At 32.8% G+C, this 24,803-nt stretch overlaps 3 protein-coding genes and 1 long non-coding RNA gene across 4 annotated transcripts; 3 read left to right on the top strand and 1 right to left on the bottom strand.

The window, feature by feature from the left end:
- The first annotated feature begins 1,927 nt into the window (after positions 1-1,927).
- LOC111707178 (mannose-P-dolichol utilization defect 1 protein) lies at positions 1,928-7,560 on the top strand. The gene is made up of 10 exons (XM_023480230.1): positions 1,928-2,032; positions 2,429-2,479; positions 3,212-3,306; positions 3,658-3,715; positions 4,161-4,291; positions 4,809-4,860; positions 5,101-5,202; positions 5,749-5,820; positions 6,255-6,978; positions 7,353-7,560. Exons 1-9 carry the CDS (start codon positions 1,928-1,930, stop codon positions 6,303-6,305), a joined length of 717 nt encoding a protein of 238 aa, XP_023335998.1. The 3' UTR covers positions 6,306-6,978; positions 7,353-7,560.
- Positions 7,561-13,037: 5,477 nt separating this feature from the next.
- LOC111707179 (uncharacterized) lies at positions 13,038-13,719 on the bottom strand. Its single transcript, XR_002766387.1, has 2 exons — positions 13,441-13,719; positions 13,038-13,071 (listed from the first exon to the last, which is right to left on the bottom strand). It is a non-coding gene; the product is annotated as an uncharacterized LOC111707179 (long non-coding RNA).
- Positions 13,720-14,029: 310 nt separating this feature from the next.
- LOC111707173 (Down syndrome cell adhesion molecule-like protein Dscam2) lies at positions 14,030-15,845 on the top strand. Its single transcript, XM_023480226.1, has 3 exons — positions 14,030-14,043; positions 14,203-14,900; positions 15,521-15,845. The coding sequence occupies exons 1-3, from the start codon at positions 14,030-14,032 to the stop codon at positions 15,814-15,816; spliced, it is 1,008 nt and encodes a 335-aa protein (XP_023335994.1). The 3' UTR covers positions 15,817-15,845.
- A 167-nt stretch (positions 15,846-16,012) lies between these two features.
- On the top strand, positions 16,013-22,451 carry LOC111707172 (Down syndrome cell adhesion molecule-like protein Dscam2). The gene is made up of 13 exons (XM_023480225.1): positions 16,013-16,139; positions 16,187-16,474; positions 16,952-17,151; positions 17,676-17,907; positions 18,023-18,259; positions 18,771-19,058; positions 19,108-19,404; positions 19,762-20,049; positions 20,099-20,386; positions 21,111-21,398; positions 21,459-21,746; positions 21,794-22,087; positions 22,150-22,451. Exons 1-13 carry the CDS (start codon positions 16,013-16,015, stop codon positions 22,449-22,451), a joined length of 3,417 nt encoding a protein of 1,138 aa, XP_023335993.1.
- The last annotated feature ends 2,352 nt before the right edge of the window (positions 22,452-24,803 follow it).

Here is a 24,803-nt window from a genome sequence, read left to right as displayed (position 1 = left end):
CCCTGTATTCGGCCCTTGATAACAAAACACCTCTAGTCTAAGATTTCGACATGGTTTATCTAATAAAGTTGAAATCTGAACGAAATTCTTAATATCTCCTGTAATATTTACAGCACAAAATAGACAGACAAGGTTTTTGAAGTTCCAGGACTTTAGTGTATATTGTGGTTATTGTTATACTTCTTTATATAAAATAGGATATATTTAAAATTAATTATCTATGATTTTTATTTCTAAAAGTTGTTAGATCATCGTCGAAAAATACTAACAATCCACCAACAGTCATATTAAATCATGTAATGTAAAAAATAATTATGTAACTTGCCTTCGCACAATTCCTCCATTTTTGAAGGTTTATAAATATTATGAATAAATCATTACTTTTTAATGCCGTCCCTTGGCACGCATTGTGCCCCCCCCCCCTCCCTTAAAAAACTTTTTTGAAAAATTATTTGGCCTTTCTAACTATGTTAAGGTAAACTATTTGATCAAATACACACTTCCATATTACAAGTGTTAATATATATTATTTATGTAATTTTCTTAAGTTGACTAGGTACACTTTGATACCTATACTATGGTGTAAGCTTCAAGGGGTAAAAAATAGAGATGGAAACGTTTCTTTAAAGATAGCTATATATCTTCATAGGATTTATTACATAAAATACTGATATAAAATCTATATTTACACTGAAGGCAGTATTGATTAAAGTATTTTAATGAAACTTTTTTAGTTTAAGGCAAAAGGGACATTTTAAAGTATTTAATGCAATACTTGATCAGATAAATCAGAATTGAATTTATGTCTGCAGTCACAAACTTCTCAATATTAATTAAAAATGCTTTGTAGAAAATGTGAACTTAAAAAAAATGTAAAAGAAATTTACAAAATGATTTTTAAAAAAAGATAATGACAAGTTTTAAAAGTACTGCCTCCAAAATCAAGAATACCAGGTCAAGAATTCACTCAGAATCCAGATGTAATATTAAATGAGCCCCCCCCCCCCTTGTACTTACTTCCTTATGGCTGAATTCCGCGTAGAGCTTCAAATCAATAACTGCGTAGAGTTTACAGGAGGTTTAGGCCGCAGTTCAGCAGAGCCGTCTACAAAACCAGTTTTATCATCACAATTGGCGCAATTTTCCGTTGTATTTTCTCAGCTGTACAAAATCAATAATATTTGTTAAATTGTGAATTAAGATGCCTTTTTTGAACATCTGGAGTTTAGAAATTACTTCCAAACTTCTTGTACATGTTTGAAAACATGATAATGATGAAAAAGAATCGTCAAATGGTTTAAAATATAAATTCATACTTCAATGGTTAAACTAGATTTTCTCTTGGTCCAATCCTGTCATATAGTGCAAGTGATCGTTTTTTCTAGTTCCTTTCCTTAGAATTAATGATTTTCATTTTGGTTATTTTCAGAATCAAAAATGGCTCAAGGTATGCTCAATCAAACGGATATTATTGAACTCCTAAGGTAAATTATAATTTAATCCAGTTTTTTTTGTAAGTTTAAGTCTTATAACGTTAACTCTTCTTTTTTAAATCATTAAAAATTTTTAATCTCTTTTTGATTATTCAGTTTTATTCAGTTTTGTAAAATATATTTTCATCTAGATTCATTTAAATTATTGCAATATTGATAAAATATATATATTTTATGTAGGTATGAGCGGAATCATGTTATGCTAGTTTTAGAACCCAGCGTTGCCCAGGGTACTTACAGCTATTCCCACTGTTTACCCACACTTACCTTTAATTACGATTTTTAACGGGTTAAATAGCTCTAACTGTAATTTACGACCAAGAGCGGGTATAAAACGGCGTGAGTAACTGTATGTACCCTGGGCAACGCCGGGTTCTAAAGCTAGTAGTAAATAAAGTAAATCCAACTCATTTATCTTATGAATCTAATTTTAGATGTTCTCTGTTCAATTTATAAAATATTATTTTCAGTGCTTCGAGTCTGTAGTTGTGAAGGGCAACATTGACAACATGCCGTGCATGCAGGCCTTCATCTCCAAGGTAAAGTTTACAAAAACTTGTGGTCTTCTCCTATATAAATCTTCAGCCTTAAGATATCACTTTCCATGACACATGAAAACTTTATAAAGCATAAAAATATCACATTATTGTCAAGTTTTTTAATGGTTGGTGGGCTTCCAAAAACCCAGAAAACATCAAAGAAATTAAAAAATTTAAAATTTCAATAATTGATTTAAAAACTGTATTTTGACGTAATTCTGATATCTTCACAAAATCACAATTGATAAGAAATTGTATTTTGAAAACAAAAGTCTTTAGACTCCTGAATTAAAAAATCCTTATGATGGAGCAAAAAGTAATAACTACTCTCTTATGTATTGATTTAATGCAACACACCACTTTCTTTTTGGAAATTTAGATTTTTTTTGTATTCAGGGATTGGGATTAGCTATTGTTGCCGGTAGTTCTCTTGTTAAATTCCCACAGGTAAAAATAACAAAATTTAAATTCTTAGGGGGCATTTATGTTCTTAATAAACCACCTCCCCCTTAGTTAATCGACCTTTACCCTTTTTTATTTGTCCAAGCAAAGTCATATGATATGATAATGTTAATGAATCTTCTTGGTTCAGCAGAACATGTGAGACAACGAATAGACTGACAAGACAATCCAATTGCAGTTTCAATTTAAATGTAAAGCAATTCAATTCTAACATAAGAAAAAACTCTTTTTCTGTGAGAGTGATAAACCCATGGAACAGTTTGCCAGACTATATTTAAGAGTCTAAAACCTTTAACATTTTCAAGAACAGTTACGATGATCATGTGAAAAATGTCGAGCATATATAGTGAAAAATATCAAGTTTAAGAATCGCTTTTTATTACCAAAAATGGTATCTAAGCGAAACCAGAACAATATAACAATATAATATAACAAACACAAAATGATTTGTTTAAAAAAGGCATTACAAATTTAAATCTTTTTATTTACCGGCCATGCCCTGAAAATAGAGAAAAATGAAGAAAAGTTTATTTTTGAAAATATGAAGAACATTTTAATCAACATTTTAGTCATCATAACTGGAACGCTTTTATAACATTTCACGGGGATCATTGTAACGGTATGTTAACTTAATTTTTGTAAAATTGAAAATTTTGATTTTATCTTGCAGCGTTTATTCTAAAAGAGAGAATTAAAACTTAATATATTTTATGTCAGGTGTTGAAGATAATGTTTGGAGGGTCAGCTGTTGGGATCAGTTTCTTGTCAGTCTTCCTCGAACTTCTGGCAATAACCTGCTCCGGTGTTTACAGGTAATTGATCTTATTGATGAAGTCCTTGATCCATCGTAGCGTAAGAGCACCGTGGCCGGGACAGACTTGGGGGCAAAGCACTACAGGAAAAGATCCAATTATTCCCTTTCTTTTTTCCAACGGTGGTTTTACCCCTAAATTGGGATTGTCCGTTTGCCGTTTGACTATCTTTCTATCTATCTATTATGAATTCCTGCCCCCACTAATGTCGTTTGGTCTTATTTCCGTGAATCCAAAATTTGCAGATTTCAACACCTTACACATTACTTTTAACTTTGATCACATTTTATTATTAATTTGTAGTTGGCCCCGATTCAAGTAGAACCAAATTAATGAATTTTTAACATTTAGTTTTGCCAGTGGGTTTCCCTTCAGTGCTTATGGAGAGTCAGTATTTCTAGCATTTCAGGTTAAAATGGAAAAAATACGTGATTATTAAATTATCTTATAATCAAAAATAATGTAATATTTCCTTTCTTCTTTTGATTGCAGGAGTTTGTATTTTCAAAAGTAAATTTCGTTGTCAAACTATAAAATCAGTTTTTTTCTTAATATCCGAACATGTTTGGGAAGAGATAAATTTGGAGAGGAAATGATGTTGGAATTCTCACAATCTTATTCCCTGAAGTTAGAAATTTTTTTTCGGAAACTCCGGACCAACCAAAGATCTACATATTATGCAAATCTAATTTCTCTTCAATATTCTGAGATGGATAAACCCTGCAGGGAAAACTTCAAAGTAGTGATCCTCAAATTAAAAGGGCCGACATTGGATATCGAGATCAAGTACTGAGAGTTAAGAATATCAAGTTCTAAAGGTCCGAGCTCTGATTTTTACTCCTATTGATGTTTAGACTGCTCTGATAGGAATACTAGTTCTATGGTACTCCTCTGGCAAGCTGATCAGCCTGCTGTTCATTATCCTGTACTCTGTTGCCGTATACCTAGCCCTGGACCCGGCTCTTGTACCCATCTCTATCCTTTGGTAAACAGATTTTTAGGGGTGTAGGGAGGAAATGAATTTAGAATATCTTGGGAAAAATAAAAAAGTTAAACCTTAAAAAAACATACCTAACAAAAATGATTTTCAAAGAGAGGCCAGAGGGGGGGGGGGAAACTGGAAACGATTTTTTTTAAAAAGGGGTGTGTTTTGTACAAGTGCACAATGACTCCCAACCTACAATATAATGATTTGATTTGAAGGTTTTACTTTGTTTTCGGTCTACAGAATAGTTCATTAAATAAATTTTAAATTATTTCGGAAAGAGACAGATCAGTTTACAACTTCGTTCAAGGAACCATAATTGTAAGAATGAATACTTTAAAAGAAATTCGTACAGTCGGTCTCTGAAGTCTCATTCTTGAGTTAGTCTGTACAATGTACATAGCTTCATTTAAAGAGATAATGTAAAAAAAGCATTACACTAATGAAAAATCGTGTGGGGAGGAAGCATGGTTTTCGGTATACCATAATTATTTTTTACATAATAATGATACTTTAGGTATGGACAAGCGGCAAATATTCCGATGATCCTCCTTGGCAAATTTATCCAGGTAAGTTTTATTTAAAACAACCGTAATTCGGATCACTTGGCGTCGGATTCATACCAAGAGTATTTGTTAGACATCTCTTATCATAATCGAAGGATATTTAGATACATTACATAAGGACATCGTAACATACATATTTAGAATTAGGAAATACTGAGTTTTAAAGATTCCTTTAGATTTCTTCCCACATTTCCACTTCTCTTCTGAAATTAACATTATTTTTATTATTTTTGTTTCCACCAGATCAGGGCAAACTTCAGCAACGGTCACACCGGTCAGCTTAGTGCTATCACATGCTTCCTCCTAGCCCTCGGAGCCATTGCCCGCATCTTTACCAGTATCCAGGTGGACTTTTTTTACCCTTGATTATGATTGATGAATTGATGATTGTATACATTGATTGATGAATTGATTGATAAATTGGTTTATGATATGATTAATGAATTTATTGATGAATTGATGATTGTATACATTGATTGATGAATTGACTGATAAATTGGTTTATGATATGGTTAATGAATTTATTGATTTATTGTTTTATTGATAAATTGATTGATGAATTGAATGATTAATTGATTGATGAAATGGTTGATAAAATGATTGATGAAATGATTGATGAAATGATTGATGAATTGATTTTTGAATTGATTGATAAAATAATTGCTGAACTGATTGATAAACTAAAAAAATGATTTATTGATAAGTTAATTTACTTATTAGTTGGTGATTAATTGATGGATGGATCAATTGGTAATTGTTTGATAACCTGAAAGATTGATTGGTTGGTTGGTTGATTGATTGATTGATTGATTGATTGATTGATTGATTGATTGATTGATTGATTGATTGATTGATTGATTGATTGATTGATTGATTGATTAATTGATTTAGGAGACTGGTGATCAGCTGGTTATCCTGACCTATATCTGCAGCTCCGCTGTCAACAGCATCATCGCTCTCCAGGTAGTATCTTATTCCACATATATATATATATACATATTCCATATATATAAATATATATAAAATATATAATATTTATATATAATATATATAATTCATAAGTTATGCATATCGTAAAGGAACTGATTACCGAATACTCGCCACTGAACAAATATCCTAACCCTTAAAACATAAAAACCTACGTCCTACACTTTTAAAATGATAAACTCTGAAAGATAAATTTTTTAGCTTAAATTATCAAATTTCGCAAAGCTATGGGGATTAGAAAATGACAAGAGTTTTTCGAGATTCTTTCATTTGGGAAGAACATTAAGTTAATTTACATCCTTTTTTTTATGAATGCTTTTGATTTGGTTTGAGGGGTTGTTTATAAAAAATACTCCTGCTGAAAATTTATCTAATAAACTAAAAATGTTTTTTTTTCTTCTTTATTTCAGGTTCTGTGGTACTGGAACGCTGATGCCACTCAGAAGAAGAAGGAAGCTTAGTTTGTCTACTGTAAGTAGGCCTGGTGTAGAGTTATCAAGGAAAATCCGGGAAAATCAGCTTCCAATGTACACTGTTAAGTGTACTGCACTTAATACTGATTTGCCGCATTTTCTGATTCACTTTCTCCACACGCTCGGTATAACAAATTATCTTGAACGAACCAAAAACCAATTGTACATCGTTTCGGCCACAATTTTTGCATTTGAAGGCATTGTAAACGTTATTTTAAGTGACCCTTCATGCAAAGAAGGCAATGTCCGATTTACAACAGTGTCCTAAAGTTAAAACCTTCTTTTGTGTACATTCTTAACTCAGTGCAGTGTACAACGGAGTTTGCATCTAATCATACAAGCAGGTTTCGAAACGTTTATACACATATCTCTGTACTCGACGAACACACAAAGGTTTTAAGAGTACCAAGGGTACCGTTGTAAATCGGGCATTGCCCTCTTTGTATGGAGGGTCACTTAAAATTACGCCTACAATCCCTTTAAGCGTATTTTTTACGTTTAAATAATTGTGAACCAATGTTATTGTTGCTCAGATATTTTTCTACCCTGTTACACATTGAAGTTTCAGATAAAATGGTTTTGGAGAAATATTTTCTTACTTTGTACGGCAGATGGGACAAGTGGAATGAAAATAAGATGACAGATGACGTGAAAAATGAAGGTGTAAGAACTCCTCCACCCCTTTAAATCTGTTTAGACAAATATGGTTTTCTTGATCTAGTAAGTCCATCTTGGGAATTATAGGTGGCTAGTAGGAAGTCCCTAACACTCTGATTGATTGATTTCTAAGAAAATTTGGTTACATAAGAGCAAAGATCTTTATTATTTAGAATTAGATTTACATTTTTTCACTTCTGTGCTATTCTTTACTTTGAAGTTTTCCTCATTGTTTTTTNAAATGTAATATACTTTTGGAAATAATATTTTAAAAGAGGAAACTAAACGTATAAGAATTCCTCCGCCCCCTTTAAATCAATATTTTCTATGCCTAAACGTTACCTAGCACCTAGAAGTATTTAAAAATAATCTTTCCAGGTTGAGAGATTAAACTCCTGGTTCGGAAAATGAAGAGTTCGGCTCAGATATGCAATGAAAGAAGCCAGCTTGAAACAAAGAGCCTCTCCATTCTGTGTAGTGCATGCACATTGCACATGGCACATGCTGAAAAATTTGCGGATATCTTGTTTCATACTTGGAGCATTTAATTTATTTTTATCAAGATAATTTCACTTCTCTTTTCAGACAAATGCGGTAATATGCCGACAAACACTGGCAGATATATTCCCAATAAAGGGAAGGGGGGTGGGGGCAGATGGGACAAAGGCGGAGCAAAAGGAGGAGGTGAAGACAAGGTAAATAAAGTTTTTTTTATTAAAAAAAAATGATTTTTAAAAGGTCTTAACTTCATGTCAAAAAGGGCTAATCTTCATGTCAAAAAGGAAAAAACTTAATGTCAAAAAGGGCTAATTGTCATGTCAAAAAGAGCTAAACTTCATGTCAAAAAGGGCTGATTGTCATGTCAAAAAGAGCTAAACTTCATGTCGAAAAGGGCTAATTTTCATGTCAAAAAGAGCTAAACTTCATGGCAAGAAGGGCTAAACTCTTATTAAAAAAGGGCGAGAAGACATTTTCTCTTTGTTTAGCCAAAAAAATCAGTTTATGGGAAGAAATTGAAAAATTGACGCTTTGTTTGAGAAAAAAAAGGATTTTTAAAAATTATTTAAGGGAAAATGTTAAATTACATAAACAAATAAAAAGTAAAAATAAAAGACCAATTTGTGAAAATAAAAAATGAGACTAAAATTGAGATTTTTTATGTTTAGCAGTCGTCCTACACGTCTGAGGACGATAGAACTGATCTGAGGGTGAAGGAGGCCAGGGAGAATGATATTATTGATGCTAAATACGGGTTTGACAGGTGATTAAACCTTTATTACTATATCAGATACCAGCTGAAAATCCCGGCGTTGCTTGTGGAAAAAAATAAATTAACAAAAAATTTAGATTTTTGAAAAAATGTTGATTTTTTTTCGCTTCTGTTACCCACATATAATATATATAAGCGAAGAGCATTATTATATATATTTGAGATATGAAAACTAATGAAATAAAAGATTATTTTATTTATAACTTCTCATAATTTCTTAAGTTTTAACAGTTTCTACAGCACATTTGTTTTGCTCGAACAATTATTTTATTTAGTAAATTTTGCACTTTTTCCCATTCAACATGAATGATTTTTATTTTATTTAGATCATTCCTAATTCCTTTCAAGGAATTTTGCTGTCCCCCCCCATCATATCATTACAAAAACATGGGGGAAAAAATATTTTCTTTTTAGGTGTTTATTTTTAAGAGAATTCACGTCTCCTATGTTTTATCTAAAACTTATACATTTTTTTGATATTTTTGTTATTATTTAATAAAAAATGTTCATGTAAGACAATGTATTTGTATTTATGAATTGTTGTCCTCTGTGCCACATGTGTGTGTGTATCCAGGGTTATCGACCAGCAGGAGAGGATCGGGTACCTTATCAACATGCACTCCTCGGAGCTCATCCAGGAGGAGGACAAGCGACTCATCGCCTGCGTTGATTACTACTTTATCCAGGTTCAAATAATTTCTTTCGAGATTTCCATTCTTCTCTTTTCTCTCTTTTTCAAACCTTATTTATCCAACATAAATGTTTAAATTTTACACAAAAAAACTTAAAAACTTAAGTTTGCATTTTTTGTGTAAAAAATGCTTTGGGGTCATGAAGTGGACTCATTGCTTTACAGTAATGTTTATCAACATCATGTTAATTCGTTAAAATTAAAGTTTATGTTATCTGCAAGCAACTTAAGTTTCGTTCAAAAGCTTCTAGAACTGTGTTAGATCAAGGATCAAATATTATTTGGTGGCGAAGACCTTCTGATAAGTTGTCTGCTAATAAACATAACAATATTAATGAAAATATTTTATATTTTACAGGAGGATGGATCTAGGTTCAAGGTTTCTCTACCCTTCAAACCATACCTCTACCTTCAGATCAAACCTGAGAACATTCAGGTAATCAATCAATCAATCAATCAATCAAACATCCATCTAAATTATTGATTGGTTAATTAATCTTCCTACCAATTTATCAACCATACACCAACCAAGCAATCAATCAACCAATCAATCAATTAATCAATTAATCAATTAATAAACTAATCAACTAATCAACTAATCAACTAACTAATAAATCAATTTAATAAAATAATTATCAATCAACCAAACAGCCAATATATCAAAACCAACCAATCAATCTAATAATCTATCAATCAACCAATCAATATATCAATGATTAACCAACAAACAGCTAATAAATATATCAAATAAAGTTTCAATCAACCACTCAATCAATCAACCAGCTAATTGATCAATAAACTGCATTGATTTGTAATTTATAATCTTAACTTCCATCATCGTTTAGGAGACCTCGGCATTTATCAGTAAAAAGTATGGACAGTACATAACAAGTTCAACACAGGTTAACAATTTATTAGATTTTCTAAAAGTGTTAGGGGGGCTCAGTCCTCAGTATATTTTAAAATGCTTATTATCTCTGCACCTTATTAATCAAAACCTTTTTTATGCATAGCTTTCTTAGCTGGCCAAAGGTAAGGATAAATATAAGCTTGAATCAAGAAATTTAAGGGATTATAAGTGTAATTTCAATCTCCCCTCCATGCAAAGATGGCAATGCCCGATTCACAACCGTTAAAGGGACTGTAAAGGAAAAATGAAAGGGGGTATAGGTTGAAAGATAATCACTCTAGCTCTTGATCGCGACCCATGAAAGATATATCTGATGTTCCTATCTCGAGAAATAGATATAAAACTGTGTTAGAATTATACGAAAGTTCATATGTGAAAAACTTAGAAAATCTTAAACTTAAATCACGTGACCAGAACTATCACCAATGGCAGAGCAGTATACTGGTCACGTGTCTCCGCCTGTATCACGTGACCACTTTAATGCACTGCCATTGGGGGAATTTCTGGTCAAGCAATACGGATGTATAAATAATATTATGAATTAAATCTATAAAAAATAGAAATAACAAATATAAAATTAGAATTGGAGTAAACCTAAGTTACAATTAGCTTTCTCTGGGATATCATCGTTTTCAGATTGGTTGCATATTTGCTGAATTTGATCTATTTAAACCCACTACTTTTATACAAAATTGTATATATATTAATTTTCGTATAAATTTGACAAAGTTGTAAATCAATTTCTCGAGATAGGAACATCAGATATAACTTTCATGGGTCGCGATCGAGAGCTAAAGTGATTAGCTTTCAGCCTATACCCCCTTTCATTTTTCCTTTACAGTCCCTTTAAAAGCATTTTCTGATCAAGTATAAATTAGATATTTTTCATATTGAAAGCTGACCATTTTTAATCTTGGTTCTCTTCAAAAGTGACTTGCGTATTTCTACTGCAGGAAACTACATATGATTCAATAGAATTAAACAGTTTTGAACCTAACAAACGACAATGTCTAACTTCCACATTAAGAATCATAAAGATTTCAAAGGTAACGTTGAGAATTAGGCGTCGCTTGGAGGGTCACTTGTACTTACGCTTTCCTAGAATGTGCCGTCTGATCACATGTGCAACCATAGTGATTTTATCCTAACTTAAGTCAAATAGTGTGTACATCTTCACATATGGGGGGGGGGGGGGGAAAAAAAAGTTTACATTTTATTTTAAGATAAATCATTCTAAACAAGATAAAGCTTTATTTTAAAATTTACAATGTACAATTTGCATTGTGCATTGTACAATGACATGAGAATTCAATAATTTGGTTCATGCTTGGGCTATCTTATAGACACTTTTATTTTTACAAACAGTTGGTAGATTTTTCCATGTAGGTGTATAAAGAAGATCTTGATTTGAAGAACCATCTGGTTGGTCTTAAACAGCTTTATCTTAAGCTTGAGTTCCTTACTGTCACAGATCTTACCAAGGTAGGAAAATAAGAAAAATAAATGGTTAGTTAAAATCAGCAAAATAATAGTCATTTTTATCATACTTGTGTAATCGTGTCGCCCAAAGGAAGTCAGATTTGGGTACTGGATTAGTCAGATTTGGGAACTGAATTTGGGAATTGGATTTGGGAACTGGATTTGGGAATTTGATTTTGGAATTTGATTTTGAAATTGGATTTGGGTGTTGGATTTGGGAATTGGATTTTGATTTAATTTGTATAATCTTTTTGCAGCTTAAAATGTACGTAAAAATAATAAGTAAATGTATTTTTATGTGAAGTCCCCTTTTATTAAAGCAGTACATTCCATTAATAAATATTCACAGAGTATTTATCGTATAGTTTACTCACATAATAACAGTACATTAAATTTACTACGTACGCATTCACTAAAGTAGAGCACTTACACCGTAAAATAAATTAGATTTATTTTTTCACAGAAGATTCTGTAATCTGAATGCTGCACTGATCGCAAACTATAATATGTACATGTTCATAAGTGAACTTTGCACAATTTACACTTTCCATAAATGTTGTCCAATGTAGACTTTCCATAAATGTTGTCCAATGTACACTTTCCATAAATGTTTTCCAATGTACACTTTCCATAAATGTTGTACAATGTACACTTTCCATAAATGTTGTACAATGTAAACTTTCCCTAAATGTATTTTGTACAATGTACATTTTCCCTAAATGTTGTTTATGTACACTTTCCCTAAATGTTGTACAATGTACACATTCCCGAAGTGTATTTTGTACAATGTACACTTTCCCTAAATGTATTTTGTACAATGTACACTTTCCCTTAATGTTTACAATGTACACTTTCTCTAAATGTATTTTGTACAATGTACACTTTCCTTAAATGTATTATGTACAATGTACACTTTCTAAATGTAATTTGTACAATGTACACTTTCATTAAATGTATTTTGTACTATGTACATTTTCCTTAATTTTGTTTTGTACATTGTACACTTTCCCTAAATGTATTTTGTACAATGTACACTTTCCCTAAATGTTGTACAATGTACACTTTCCTTAAATGTATTTTGTACAATGTACACTTTCTAAATGTAATTTGTACAATGTACATATTCCTAAAATGTATTTTGTACAATGTACACTTTCCTTAATTGTGTTTTGTACAATGTACACTTCCTAAATGTAATTTGTACAATGTACACTTTCCCTAAATGTTGTACAATGTACACTTTCCCTAAATGTTGTACAATGTACACTTCACTTCCCCTAAATGTACTTTGTACAAAGTACACTCTCCCTAAATGATGTACAATGTACACATTTCCTACATGTATTTTATACAATTTACACTTCCTAAATGTACTTTATACAAGGTACATTCTCCCTAAATGAACTTTGTACAATGTACACATTTCCTAAATGTATTTTGTACAATGTACACTTCCCAAATGTACTTTCCCTTGATGTACTTTGTACAATGTCCACTTTCCTCTAATGTAATTTGAACAGTGTGCACTTTCCCTTAATGTATTTTGTACATTGACTACTTTCCCTATATGCATTTTGTGCAATGTCCACTTTCCCTTGATGTACTTTGTGCAATGTCCACTTTCCCTTAATGTACTTTGTACATTGACTACTTTCCCTAAATGTACTTTGTACAATGTCCACTTTCCCTTAATGTACTTTTGTTGAATTTCAGTAAGTTTTAAACATTTATTCTCCGATGTTAAAACCTATAAAAAAATACAGTAAATTACATGGTAAACATTAATAGCAACTTAGATATGAAAGAAGTTGTTTTACATAAAATGGTTTAAAATATCTCAGAGTAGACTTTAGCAAACTTAGATATGAAAGAGTTTGCTTGGTTCTTAGCAATAAATCATATATAAACAATGAGCAATACAATTAAATGGATTTTAAATAAAAATGAGCAACAACTTAAATGTGAAATATATTGTGTAACATAGAATGGTTTAAAATATCTCAGAGTAGACTTTAGCAAACTTAGATATGAAAGAGTTTGCTTGGTTCATAACAATGAATTATATATAAACAATGAGCAATAAAATTGAATTTTGATAATAATAAAACTTATTTACATTAGCCGAAAAAGGGACCCACAAAAGTAGAGGAACATTTGAATGAATAGTTACATACTTCTGAAATATTAAATGTTATGTTCACAATTAAATAATTCTTAAACATATTTAACTAACTATGCAGTTCACTGCTCTGTTTGATAATGAGTGAATGAATGTTCACATGTGTATAATTCCCACATGTTTGAAATGCCCATACAGTGGATGTTGAGTATAAACTATACACCGGAAGGTCCAGGTAGTTAAGATTGGAGTAGGACGACCTTTGCTTTAATATTTTAACAACTATGCAGTCATTTTTTTTAATTTTTACTAAAAACATTTTCTGTGAATCATTATTCTGAAATTCACAAATCCTTTTGAAAAAGTTAAAGTATATGTAGTATAAATTTTATTTTCACTCCTTTTCATATCATTTACTTGTTATAACGTTGTTAAGTGAGTATCAATAAGCTGATTTGTTTTTAAAAACTTTTCAGGTTTTTAGACTTTTTGAAGGTTCTACAAAAATCTTTAAAGTTTTAAAAATTTGCAAATTTTAACTCTAAGTAAAGATTTATGCAATAAGTAAAAAAAGGATAGTTTTAAAATGATTTTTGACAAGTTTTTTCCTTAAGGATAACATTTTTGTATAGTTTATAATAGAAACTTTTAGAGGATACAGTTTTGAGATGTAGGAACCTTGATGGAATTTTATAATCCCTATTAAAAGTCAAAATCCTGAAAAGTTTTATAAAAACAAACCAAGTTTTTGGCCATCAGTAACTGTGTCAAATGTAAATGCATTCCAGACATCTTTTATAATGTATTTTTATTTCAGTGTTTTGTGAGGAATGAGCAAGAAAGTGCACAAGCCACTGGAGAGCTGAAGCTTGGTGGACGATTTGACCCACCAGAATTCATTAAAACCTTCCAAACCCAAGTTTTAAAAGGAGGTCCAAGTGTACAGATGCCATGCATAGCCAAGGGTGATCCAATGCCAGAAGTGAAGTGGTTTCTTTATGATACAGAAATTGAAAGTGATATAAGTGCTGGTGTTACCATTGGATCATTTGAGGGTGATAATGGTGAAGTTGCATCATATCTCAATATAACCCAGGCACGTACAAAGCATGGAGGTTTATATAAGTGTGTTGCTTCCAGCAAGGTTGGATCAGTTTCTCATGAAGGTCGGCTTGATGTTCATGGGGCACCATATGTTCGTCCAATGGAAGATATGAAGGTGGTGGCTGGGAAGACCATGACAGTGACTTGTCCTGTGGCAGGTTATCCAATCTCAAACATTGTCTGGGAAAGAGAGGGCCGTCAGCTCCCAATTAACGATCGTCAAAGAGTATTCACAAATGGAACCTTGATAATAGAAGATGTTCAAAGGTCAGAAGATGCTGCTGCATACACTTGTGTAGCTAAAAATGAAGGTGGCTACTCTGCCAGGTCTGATCTTGAGGTCTCAGTTATGGGTAAGTTTGACTTTTTATTTACAATCTTGGGTGCTTCACTTTGTTTACATAGTCTTCTATGTGGTTAGTCAGAAATTATTTGCTCTAAAAATCAGAATTAAAATCAAACTATAGAAGAAGAGAGAATAAGTTTTAGAACAACTGTATCTAAGGCATAAAGTTTTGCATATAAGAGACCCCTAAACTAGTTTCAAACAAAGTAACTTTGTGTAAAATTAAACTTTAAAGTAATAAAATTTTAGTTTGAATTTATTGACATAGCAAGATTTTCAAATTTTTCATAAAAAATTATGCAATTTTTTTAAATTTAAGAAGCACCCATTGAAATAATAATTGATTAATATATATTTCAGGAATTTCTTTATAACTATATTCTGGCATTAAAGACCAATATTTGTGTTATTATATTCTACAAATATGAAAAAGTAGCATGATTTCTAAAATGAAGAAGCATTTTCTACCATATTGAATCACATCTACTAGATCTGTAAAGTATCTACCATGAAAATTGGTATATATGGCCTTTGCAACTGGTTGAAGGATTTATTCATATAGTTATATATAAGATTGAAAGTTCCAGGTTCTCATATTAAAATAAATATTAGAAGTAATCATTTTAGAGCCTCCAGAAATTGTACCCTTTGATTTTGGTTCTGAAGTTGTTAATCAAAAGGAGTTTGCCCAACTCAGCTGTGTTGTCAGAAAAGGGGATGAACCCATTTCTATCACATGGAGTTTAAAGGGGGATGTTATTAGCTCTGACCCGACCATGTCAACCAATACTCTTGGAACTAGAATGAGTTTACTAATGATCACCTCAGTAGAGCATAGGCATAGTGGAACTTACACTTGTAGAGCAGAGAATCCTGCTGGAGTTTCAACTTATTCAGCTACTCTTAGAGTTAATGGTAAATAAGAAATAGGCACTGGATTATCTTTTGGTATTTTCAGATCCTCCAGAAATTGTTCCATTTTCTTTTGGAGTTCAGTCTGTAAATCAGGGGGACTTTGCTCAACTGATATGTGTTGTTATGAGAGGGGATGAGCCTATTACTCTTTCTTGGAGTTTGAAAGGAGATATCATATCTTCTGACCCAGTTTTAAAAACCACAATGCTTGGAACTAGAACCAGTATGCTAACAATTTCTGAGATAAGTTACAGACATAGTGGAACATACACCTGCAGAGCTTCTAATATGGCTGCAAGTGTGACATATTCTGCTAATCTGACTGTTAATGGTAATCTTTAATTTGGCACAGGGCACTGGAAATATTTTCTATTTTAGAACCCCCTGAGATTGTGCCTTTTTCATTTGGAGCTGATTCATTGAACAAAGGAGAATTTGCACAACTTGTATGCGTTGTTAGAAAGGGGGATGAGCCAATGACATTAACCTGGCACTTGAAGGGAGATGTAATATCATCAGATCCTGATCTTTCAACAACTATGTTGGGACGAAGAACAAGCATGTTGACGGTTTCTTCAGTTAGCTATCGTCATAATGGAGTTTACACATGTAGAGCAAGCAATCAAGCTGGTACTGTTTCTTACTCTGCTGATTTAGTTGTCAATGGTAATTTGAATGAAAAAGGCACTGGAATTATCTTTTTTTTCTTATGCTTTAAAATCACTTAAGCAACTTCATACAGTGATAACCAGAAAACTGTGAAACTGTGAAGACAACTTTTAAACTCAAGTTAGGACTTAAACTAGTTCAATAAACATTATACATAGTAATTTCACAGGGTAAATAGACCCTTTTCACTTAGATTGTGCTTTGCTTTGTAACAAAACCAAAACGCTTAAGTATTGCTTTAAAGTTATCTTTCTATTCCATTGTTTTCTGGTTATCACTGTAGTAAAATTTACCTGAAACCTATTCTGTACTTATACAACTGGTTTTACAGTATTTTTTTCTTGTATAGTAATTCATAGTCTTGACTAAACTTGCTATATTTACATATTTGCTGATTGCTATTGCTTTACATGCTCTCTTGTTATTGTTAAAAAGTTACCATTTTTAAATTTAAATTTGAATTTTCTATTCCAGAGCCACCACAAATTGTTCCTTTTTCATTTGGTGTGAACTCTGTCAATCAGGGAAGCTTTGCACAATTGGTTTGTGTTGTTATGACTGGAGACGAACCTATTACCCTTAGTTGGAGTTTAAAAGGAGACATCATTTCATCTGATCCTGACATATCTACTACTATGTTGGGAACAAGAACTAGTATGCTAACAATAGCTTATGTAAGTCATTTGCACATTGGTACTTACACATGCCGGGCTTCCAACCCTGGGGGCTCTGTCACTCATTCAGCAAACTTGCTTGTGAATGGTATGAAAAAGTCTTGAAAGTACTGGAAACATCTTTTTTTCTTTATTTAGTTTCCCCTGAGATTGTCCCTTTTTCATTTGGAACTGAGGCTATCAACCAAGGAGAGGTAGCTCAGCTGATGTGCATAGTGAGAAAAGGGGATGAACCATTGAGTTTGACCTGGAGCTTAAAAGGAGACATAATTTCTTCTGATCCTGATCTGTCTACAACAATGATTGGATCAAGAACAAGTGTTCTGACAGTATCAGCTGTTAAGTATCGTCATAGTGGAGTATACACATGCAGAGCTTCAAACCCAGCAGGCACTGTCTCACATGCTGCTCATTTACTTGTAAATGGTATGTTTAATTAAAAAGGCACTGGATATATCTTTTTTTTAGTTCCCCCTGAAATTGTGCCTTTTACCTTTGGAACTGAACCTGTAAATAATGGTCAGTTTGCTCAACTCATGTGTATTGTAAGAACTGGTGATGAACCCATTACTCTGAGTTGGAGCCTAAAGGGTGATATAATCTCTTCTGACCCTGAACTGTCTACTACTATGCTTGGAACTAGGACTAGTCTTCTCACAATTTCTTCTGTAAACTATCGTCACAGTGGAACATACACATGCAGAGCTTCTAACCCAGCTGGAACAGTTATTCATTCAGCTAATCTTACGGTCAATGGTAAAATATAATGATTTTAGAAAGGCACTGGAAGTAAATTTATTAGCTAGACCCTATTTTTCAGAACCACCCCAGATTTTGCCGTTTTCCTTTGGCAAAGATGTTATAAATCAAGGCCAACTTGGACAGTTAGTTTGCACCATTCTTCAGGGAGATGAACCCATTTCTATAAAATGGTCAGTTCAAGGTGAAGATCTTGGACCAGGACCAGACCTAACTACATCACAACTTGGATCCCGAACTTCAATCCTAATGATTAGTTCTGTATCATATAGACATTCTGGAACTTACACATGCTTAGCAAGTAATCCAGCAGGGTCAGTTTCATATTCTGCAGAGCTATCAGTAAATGGTAATTAAAGTAAAGGTCACTGGAAAGCATTGAAATATATTATTTTAGAATCGCCTGAAATTTTGGATTTCTCATTTGGGAATACAGCTGTGAATCAGGGAGAACCACGTCAGATAATTTGCTCTGTCATAAAGGGAGATGAACCCTTGACAATAACTTGGTCATTACATGGGGAAGACTTAGGGCCTGGCCCTGATTTGACAACTACACAACTTGGCACTCGTACGTCTCTACTTATGATAACTGCAGTCTCATATAGACATTCTGGAAAGTATACTTGTAATGCAAGTAACTATGCAGGGTCTACTTCTTATACAGCAGAGCTGAAAGTTAATGGTAAATTTATGTCATTAAGTATCAGAAGGCACTGGAGTATATTTGTTTTTTATCACTGTATCAAATTTTAGAATTATTAATTCCATTATAATTACAGAGATGTCTATAGAGACAAAGTTATTGATTGTTCAAGGTTTTGTAAATACTTCAGAAAATCAACTTTCTGTTATTATAGAGCCACCTAAGATCCTACCCTTTTCCTTTGGAGATGAAGCTGTAAATACTGGAGAATTGCGTCAACTTCTATGCACAGTTATCAAAGGAGATGATCCACTATCAATATCATGGTCCATGAAAGGGGAAAATCTTGGACATGGTCCTGATATAACAACTTCACAATTGGGAGCTAGAACATCCATGCTCATGATAAGTAGTGTTACATACAGACATTTGGGTTACTACACATGCACAGCCACTAATCTAGCTGGTTCAGCATCAATTACTGCAGAGCTCAAAGTCAATGGTAATTATTGTAAGGAAGGCACTTGGTTATGGTCTATTTATTTGTTTAGAGTCCCCTGAGATAGGGCCATTCTCCTTCTCAAAAACATTGATGAATGAAGGAGATTTTGCTCAAATATCCTGCATTGTAACTTCTGGTGACAAACCATTATCTATTACATGGACTTTTCATGGTACTCAAACTGAAACTCCAGGAATGGATAATGGCATTACAACTTCAAATATTGGTGGTCGTATGAGTATGTTAGTTATTGACTATGTCAAGCACATCCATCAAGGAAACTATACCTGCCAAGCTTCAAACCAAGCTGGTTCTAGTTCTCACACAGCAAAGCTTTTGGTTAATGGTAATTAATATCCTATCATAAAAGATCACAAGAAGGTGTAATTTTGTCTCTTGTAAAAACGCAATTTTGGTGTAATGTTTAATGAACCATTCTTTATTATAATGCCCCATGTCCATTGTCCAACCTTGTGTTTTCTATTTATATTGTGCATATTTTACCATACAATAAATTTGAGAATGATTCTAAGAACTGGTTTATGTCATTCACTTCTTTAACTTAATGATTAATTATGCTATTGCTTACTCTAAGCAGTCAATAAAGTTCTCTGCCTCAAATGCTTTTTACATTTTACTTTTTTACAGGATCATGGAAATATTATTTTAATAGCCAAATTTTCTTTAAAATCTCTAATTCTAGAGCCTCCAAAGCTGCTACCCCTCTCTTTTGGAGCAGATATTTTGGATGAGGGTGGATTTGCTCAACTATCTTGCATTGTTACAAAAGGAGATAAACCTCTTTCAATATCATGGACATTTCATGGCAGTAATATTACCCATGATCTGGATATCCTGACTACCCCTATTGGAGATCGTGGTAGCATGCTTGTTATATCAAGTGTTGCTCACAAGCATAGAGGAAATTATACCTGCTCAGCTTCAAACAGAGCTGGGGTTATGTATAGTACAGTAGAACTAAGAGTTAATGGTAATTAAATATCTGACAATAACACTGGAAATATTTTTTTCTATTTTAGAACCTCCTGAAGTTCTTCCATTGAGCTTTGGAAAAGAGATCATGAGTGAGGCTGATTTTGCACAATTGTCTTGTATAGCTGCAAAAGGGGATCAACCTCTTACTTTTGCATGGTCATTCCATGGGAGCAGTATTACCAATGATCTTGATATAATCACCACTCCTATTGGTTCTAAAGGAAGCATGCTTGTTATTTCAAGTGTTGACTATAAGCATAGGGGAGAATACAGTTGCACAGCTAAAAACTCTGCTGGGGCTAGAACTCAGACTGCTGAGCTTAAAGTAAACGGTAATATTTAGAGTTGGCACTGGAAATATAGTTTTTATTTAGAGCCACCAGACTTGATGCCGTTAACATTTGGACGAGATGTATTAAATGAAAATGATCTTGGTCAAGTGTCTTGCATAGCCACTCGGGGAGATGAACCCATGACTGTAACATGGACTTTTCATGGCAACAGCATTTCCTCTGATTTGGATATCATGATAACACCTATTGGTGGTAGGGGAAGTAACCTACTAATTATGAAAATTGGACACAGACATAGTGGAATATTTACTTGTACTGCATCAAATTCTGCGGGAAGTAGCTCTGAAAGCATTGAACTTCTTGTTAATGGTAATTATTGTCAAGGTCACAGAAAGGCATTTATATATTTCTGAAAAGTCTAAATATTTTTAGAGCCTCCCTTTGTGATGCCACTTTCATTTGGCATGGACATCTTAAATGAGGGAGCCTTTGCCCAAGTATCCTGTGTGGTGAGTCAAGGAGATGAACCTCTACAAGTCTCATGGACTTTTCATGGGGGTCAAATAACATCAGACCTTGGTATTTTAACAACACCCATAGGATCCAGGGGTAGTTTGCTCCTAATTTCAAGTGTAAAGCATGAACATCGTGGAAACTAACTTGCTCTGCCAAAAATAATGCTGGAAGTAAATCTCAGACTGTGGAGCTTAAAGTCAACGGTAAAATCTAGCATTAAACTTACTGGAAATATCTTTTCATTTAGAACCCCCAGACCTCCTTCCCTTGACCTTTGGTAGAGATGTTATGGATGAAGGCAGCTTGGCTCAAGTTTCCTGCATTGCTGCCAAAGGAGATGAACCATTAACTTTGTCCTGGACATTTCATGGTAGCAAGATTTCATCTGACTCAGGAATTATCATAACTCCTGTAGGGTCAAAAATATCAATGCTTCTTATATCCAGTGTTAATTATCAGCACAATGGCATCTACACTTGTACTGCCAAGAACCATGCTGGTCAGAAATCAATGTCAACAGAGTTAAAAGTCAATGGTAAATAATGTGAGGTTTTAAAGGTCACAGGAAATATTGTGTTAAATTGTAAAATTTTAGAGCCACCTGAATTGCTGCCTTTGTCCTTTGGAGCAGATATCATGAATGAGAAAGACTTTGCTCAAGTTTCCTGTATTGTCCGGAAGGGTGATGAACCACTAACGGTATCCTGGTCCTTTCATGGAGGAAGTATAACTTCAAACATTGGAATCATTACTTCTCCAATTGGATCACGAGGCAGCATGCTTCTAATCTCTAGTGTGGGTCATAAGCACAGAGGAAACTATACCTGCACTGCTAAAAACAGTGCAGGTGTTAAGTTTGAGACAGTTGAGCTTAAAGTCAATGGTAATCATTTTTTTTCAAAGAATAAGGTCACAGGAATTTTTTTTTAGTTCCTCCAGCAATTCTTCCATTATCATTTGGGACCAAAATCATGAATGAAGGTTCTTTTGCCCAGCTAAGCTGCATAGTTCCTGAGGGAGATGAACCTATAGACATATCATGGTCATTCCATGGTATGGGTATATCCTCTAACATTGGGATTACTACTACTAAGATTGGAACAAGAGGAAATGTTTTGATGATCCCAAGTGTTGGACATGTGCACACTGGCATGTATGAATGTAAGGCAGATAATGCAGCTGGGTCAGCATCTCAGTCAGTTTCCTTGCAAGTCAATGGTAAAGGTTTTTCTTTTGAAGGTCACAGGGAGTTTGTTCTCTGAAATAAATAAAACATATTTTTTCAGTTCCACCTGTTATCCTGCCTTTGAGTTTTGGTCAAGATATAATGAATGAAGGAGGTTTTGCCCAAGTGTCATGCATTGTTACTGAAGGGGATGAACCTTTCTCAATAACATGGTCGTTCCATGGTCATGCTCTATCTGCAGATCTTGGAATTAAAACCACACCTCTGGGTACAAGGGGAAGTTCACTGATGATTCCGCAAGTAGGGTATAGGCACAGGGGAAACTACTCCTGTCAAGCATCTAACTATGCTGGGAAGAGGTCCAAGACAGTTGAACTTAAAGTCAATGGTGAGCATATTTAGTTTTACCACAAAAGATTCCTTGTTTAAGCAATATTAAATGTGCATTGGTTCAGGTTTCTATGTAAATGCAAAAACAGATACACAAGGTTAAGGTCAATTATGTTCAACTCTTTTTTTTGGGAAATCATGATCACTAGAGTAGAATAAATCTCTTAATTTTTGTCCTTGTTTTTTAGAGAAACACTTTGTTGGCATTTAAGATATTTGTCATGATACCCTAATTCCTAACATTTACAATTAATTTTGGTTCAGAATTTTGTGTTTAAATTCTTTATTTATTATGTTTTATTTTTCTTTGGTCATTTAGTTCACAGCTACGTTTTGGATTTCTGAGTAGTGACTAGGCCTACAATACTTTGACACTTACCGGTTCATTCTGTCAAAACTTGGAACACAAACACACATGTTTGCAGCTGTCTCAGCTGCAACAGCTGTTTGTTTATATACGGCAGGGGTCGGGCGTCTGTACCGTCCAAGTTACTCACTCTGCTCTTCTCATAATCAGTTCTCAACTCCATCTTGTGGGAAAATTTGGCATTAAAAAATGAGTTACTCATCAAATTGTTGATTTTTCCCCCTCATGGAATGATTCACTCCAGGACAACGAATGATTTTTTCAAAAGCAAATAAAAAAGATATTTCCAGTGCCTTCCTGTGACCTTTTATTATTAAACCATTGATATGAAATTTATAAGAGATTATAATTTCATAGCAATGACGAAATACAGTACTATTGTCATACAGCAACTTAATAAAAAGTGAGATATTCAAATAAATTTTTTAATATATTTTTTTTTGATCTTTTAGTTGAGTTTGCAATTTTCTTTTTCTATTAATTTTCAAATTAAGTATCAAGCACATCATTTAAGATTAAATATAAGTTATGAAGTTAAAGTTTGTTCAAAATTTATTTTATTTTTGTGCTGCTTAAACCTATTTTGATAGTTTTAGAAAACTGCTAACCAAAGAGTTTTTAAGAAGCACTTTTGATTTTAAATGAAAGCTTATGCCTCCTAAAATTTGCTTTGGCACCTATCAACTTGCTAAAAAATAAAGGCTGACATAACTTTTCACAATTTATGCAATTTCCTTGTAAGTTTTCCATTTGCATTTTTATGTTTTAAAAACTAAACTTAATATTTAACTTTTAAAAGAACTGAGCAAAACGATGCCGATCGAATGTATACATTCAGAACAATTTAAATCAGAAACTAGTCTTTTTTCAACAACGGTTCATTTTATATATTTTATATAGTTTTATGCTTTTTATATTTTTGGAAGTAAACAACGTTGTTAGGACTCTTATTTTAATTGTGTCTGAATGTTGAGAAATTAAATTTAAAATGTTGCTGTATGATCCAGTTGGATTTAGTTTTACTCACTTTTTGTGTTGTTTTACAGGCAACTTAATAGTAGAAGAGAATTTTCAATTTAAATATCAGTAAATTCAAAATAATAAAATACATTCACATGAAAAGTTAGAAAGACAATCCAATTGGGAAAGTTCACTTTACTACCTTGTGTGCAGTTTTCTCGTTAAATCAACTTAAAGATTATTGAATAAAATCAACAAATTTTACAAAGGAATTTCAAGTCTTTGTCACAAATTCAGATACTCTAATTCCTATATCTTTGCAATCTGATTGGGTAAACTTTTGATTTTAGATTGATTTTAAAATCAGAGTTAGTGGCAAAGAATCAATTACTTCATAATTCTTGATAATTCAATATTGACTAAATTTCCATAAAGTTTTATTAAGAATCTCAATCAGTTCCACTGAGAAACAGATTTTCTTTTTTAGTTGACAGTTCATTCAAATTCACTCTAAAAACATTGGATAGAATAAATTCGTAATTCTGGTTCATTTACTATAACTTCCTTTTATATGTCGCGACCCTGACTTTTTTGTGTCTAAAATTTACGTTTCGATCAGTTACAAATTGATGCACAAAAATGCAATCAACATTATTCTAGGTCTAATAAATTAGGGATCTTCCAAGAATATCTTTTCACGTTTTTTCTAAATTTTTAGCCCTAAAACATGAAGCTATGCAAGTTTTTGATAAATGTATATCCAGTAATTATGAAAACCAACGCTATGGTTTTTTTTCTACTCCCCCTGTAATATTGCTGTGTTTTTATTGCTTGTTAATCAGCTGTAAATTCACGGTTTCTGCTCGGATTCAAATAAAATCTAACATGAATCAAAGAATTTAAATTGCAAATAAAAATGAATGTTTTAAAACTGCATAAAATCATTAATGAATCAATCAAATTATTTAAACTTTCAGAAACAAGATATATTTAAACATTACACTCAGATACTGTAATGAATTACAAATTAACAGGAA

Source organism: Eurytemora carolleeae, unplaced genomic scaffold, assembly GCF_000591075.1.
Source record: "Eurytemora carolleeae unplaced genomic scaffold, Eaff_2.0 scaffold264, whole genome shotgun sequence".
Lineage (NCBI taxonomy): Eukaryota > Metazoa > Arthropoda > Copepoda > Calanoida > Temoridae > Eurytemora > Eurytemora carolleeae.
The sequence above is the reverse complement of the archived record's forward strand: the minus strand, read 5'-3'. Positions and strand labels throughout refer to the sequence as shown.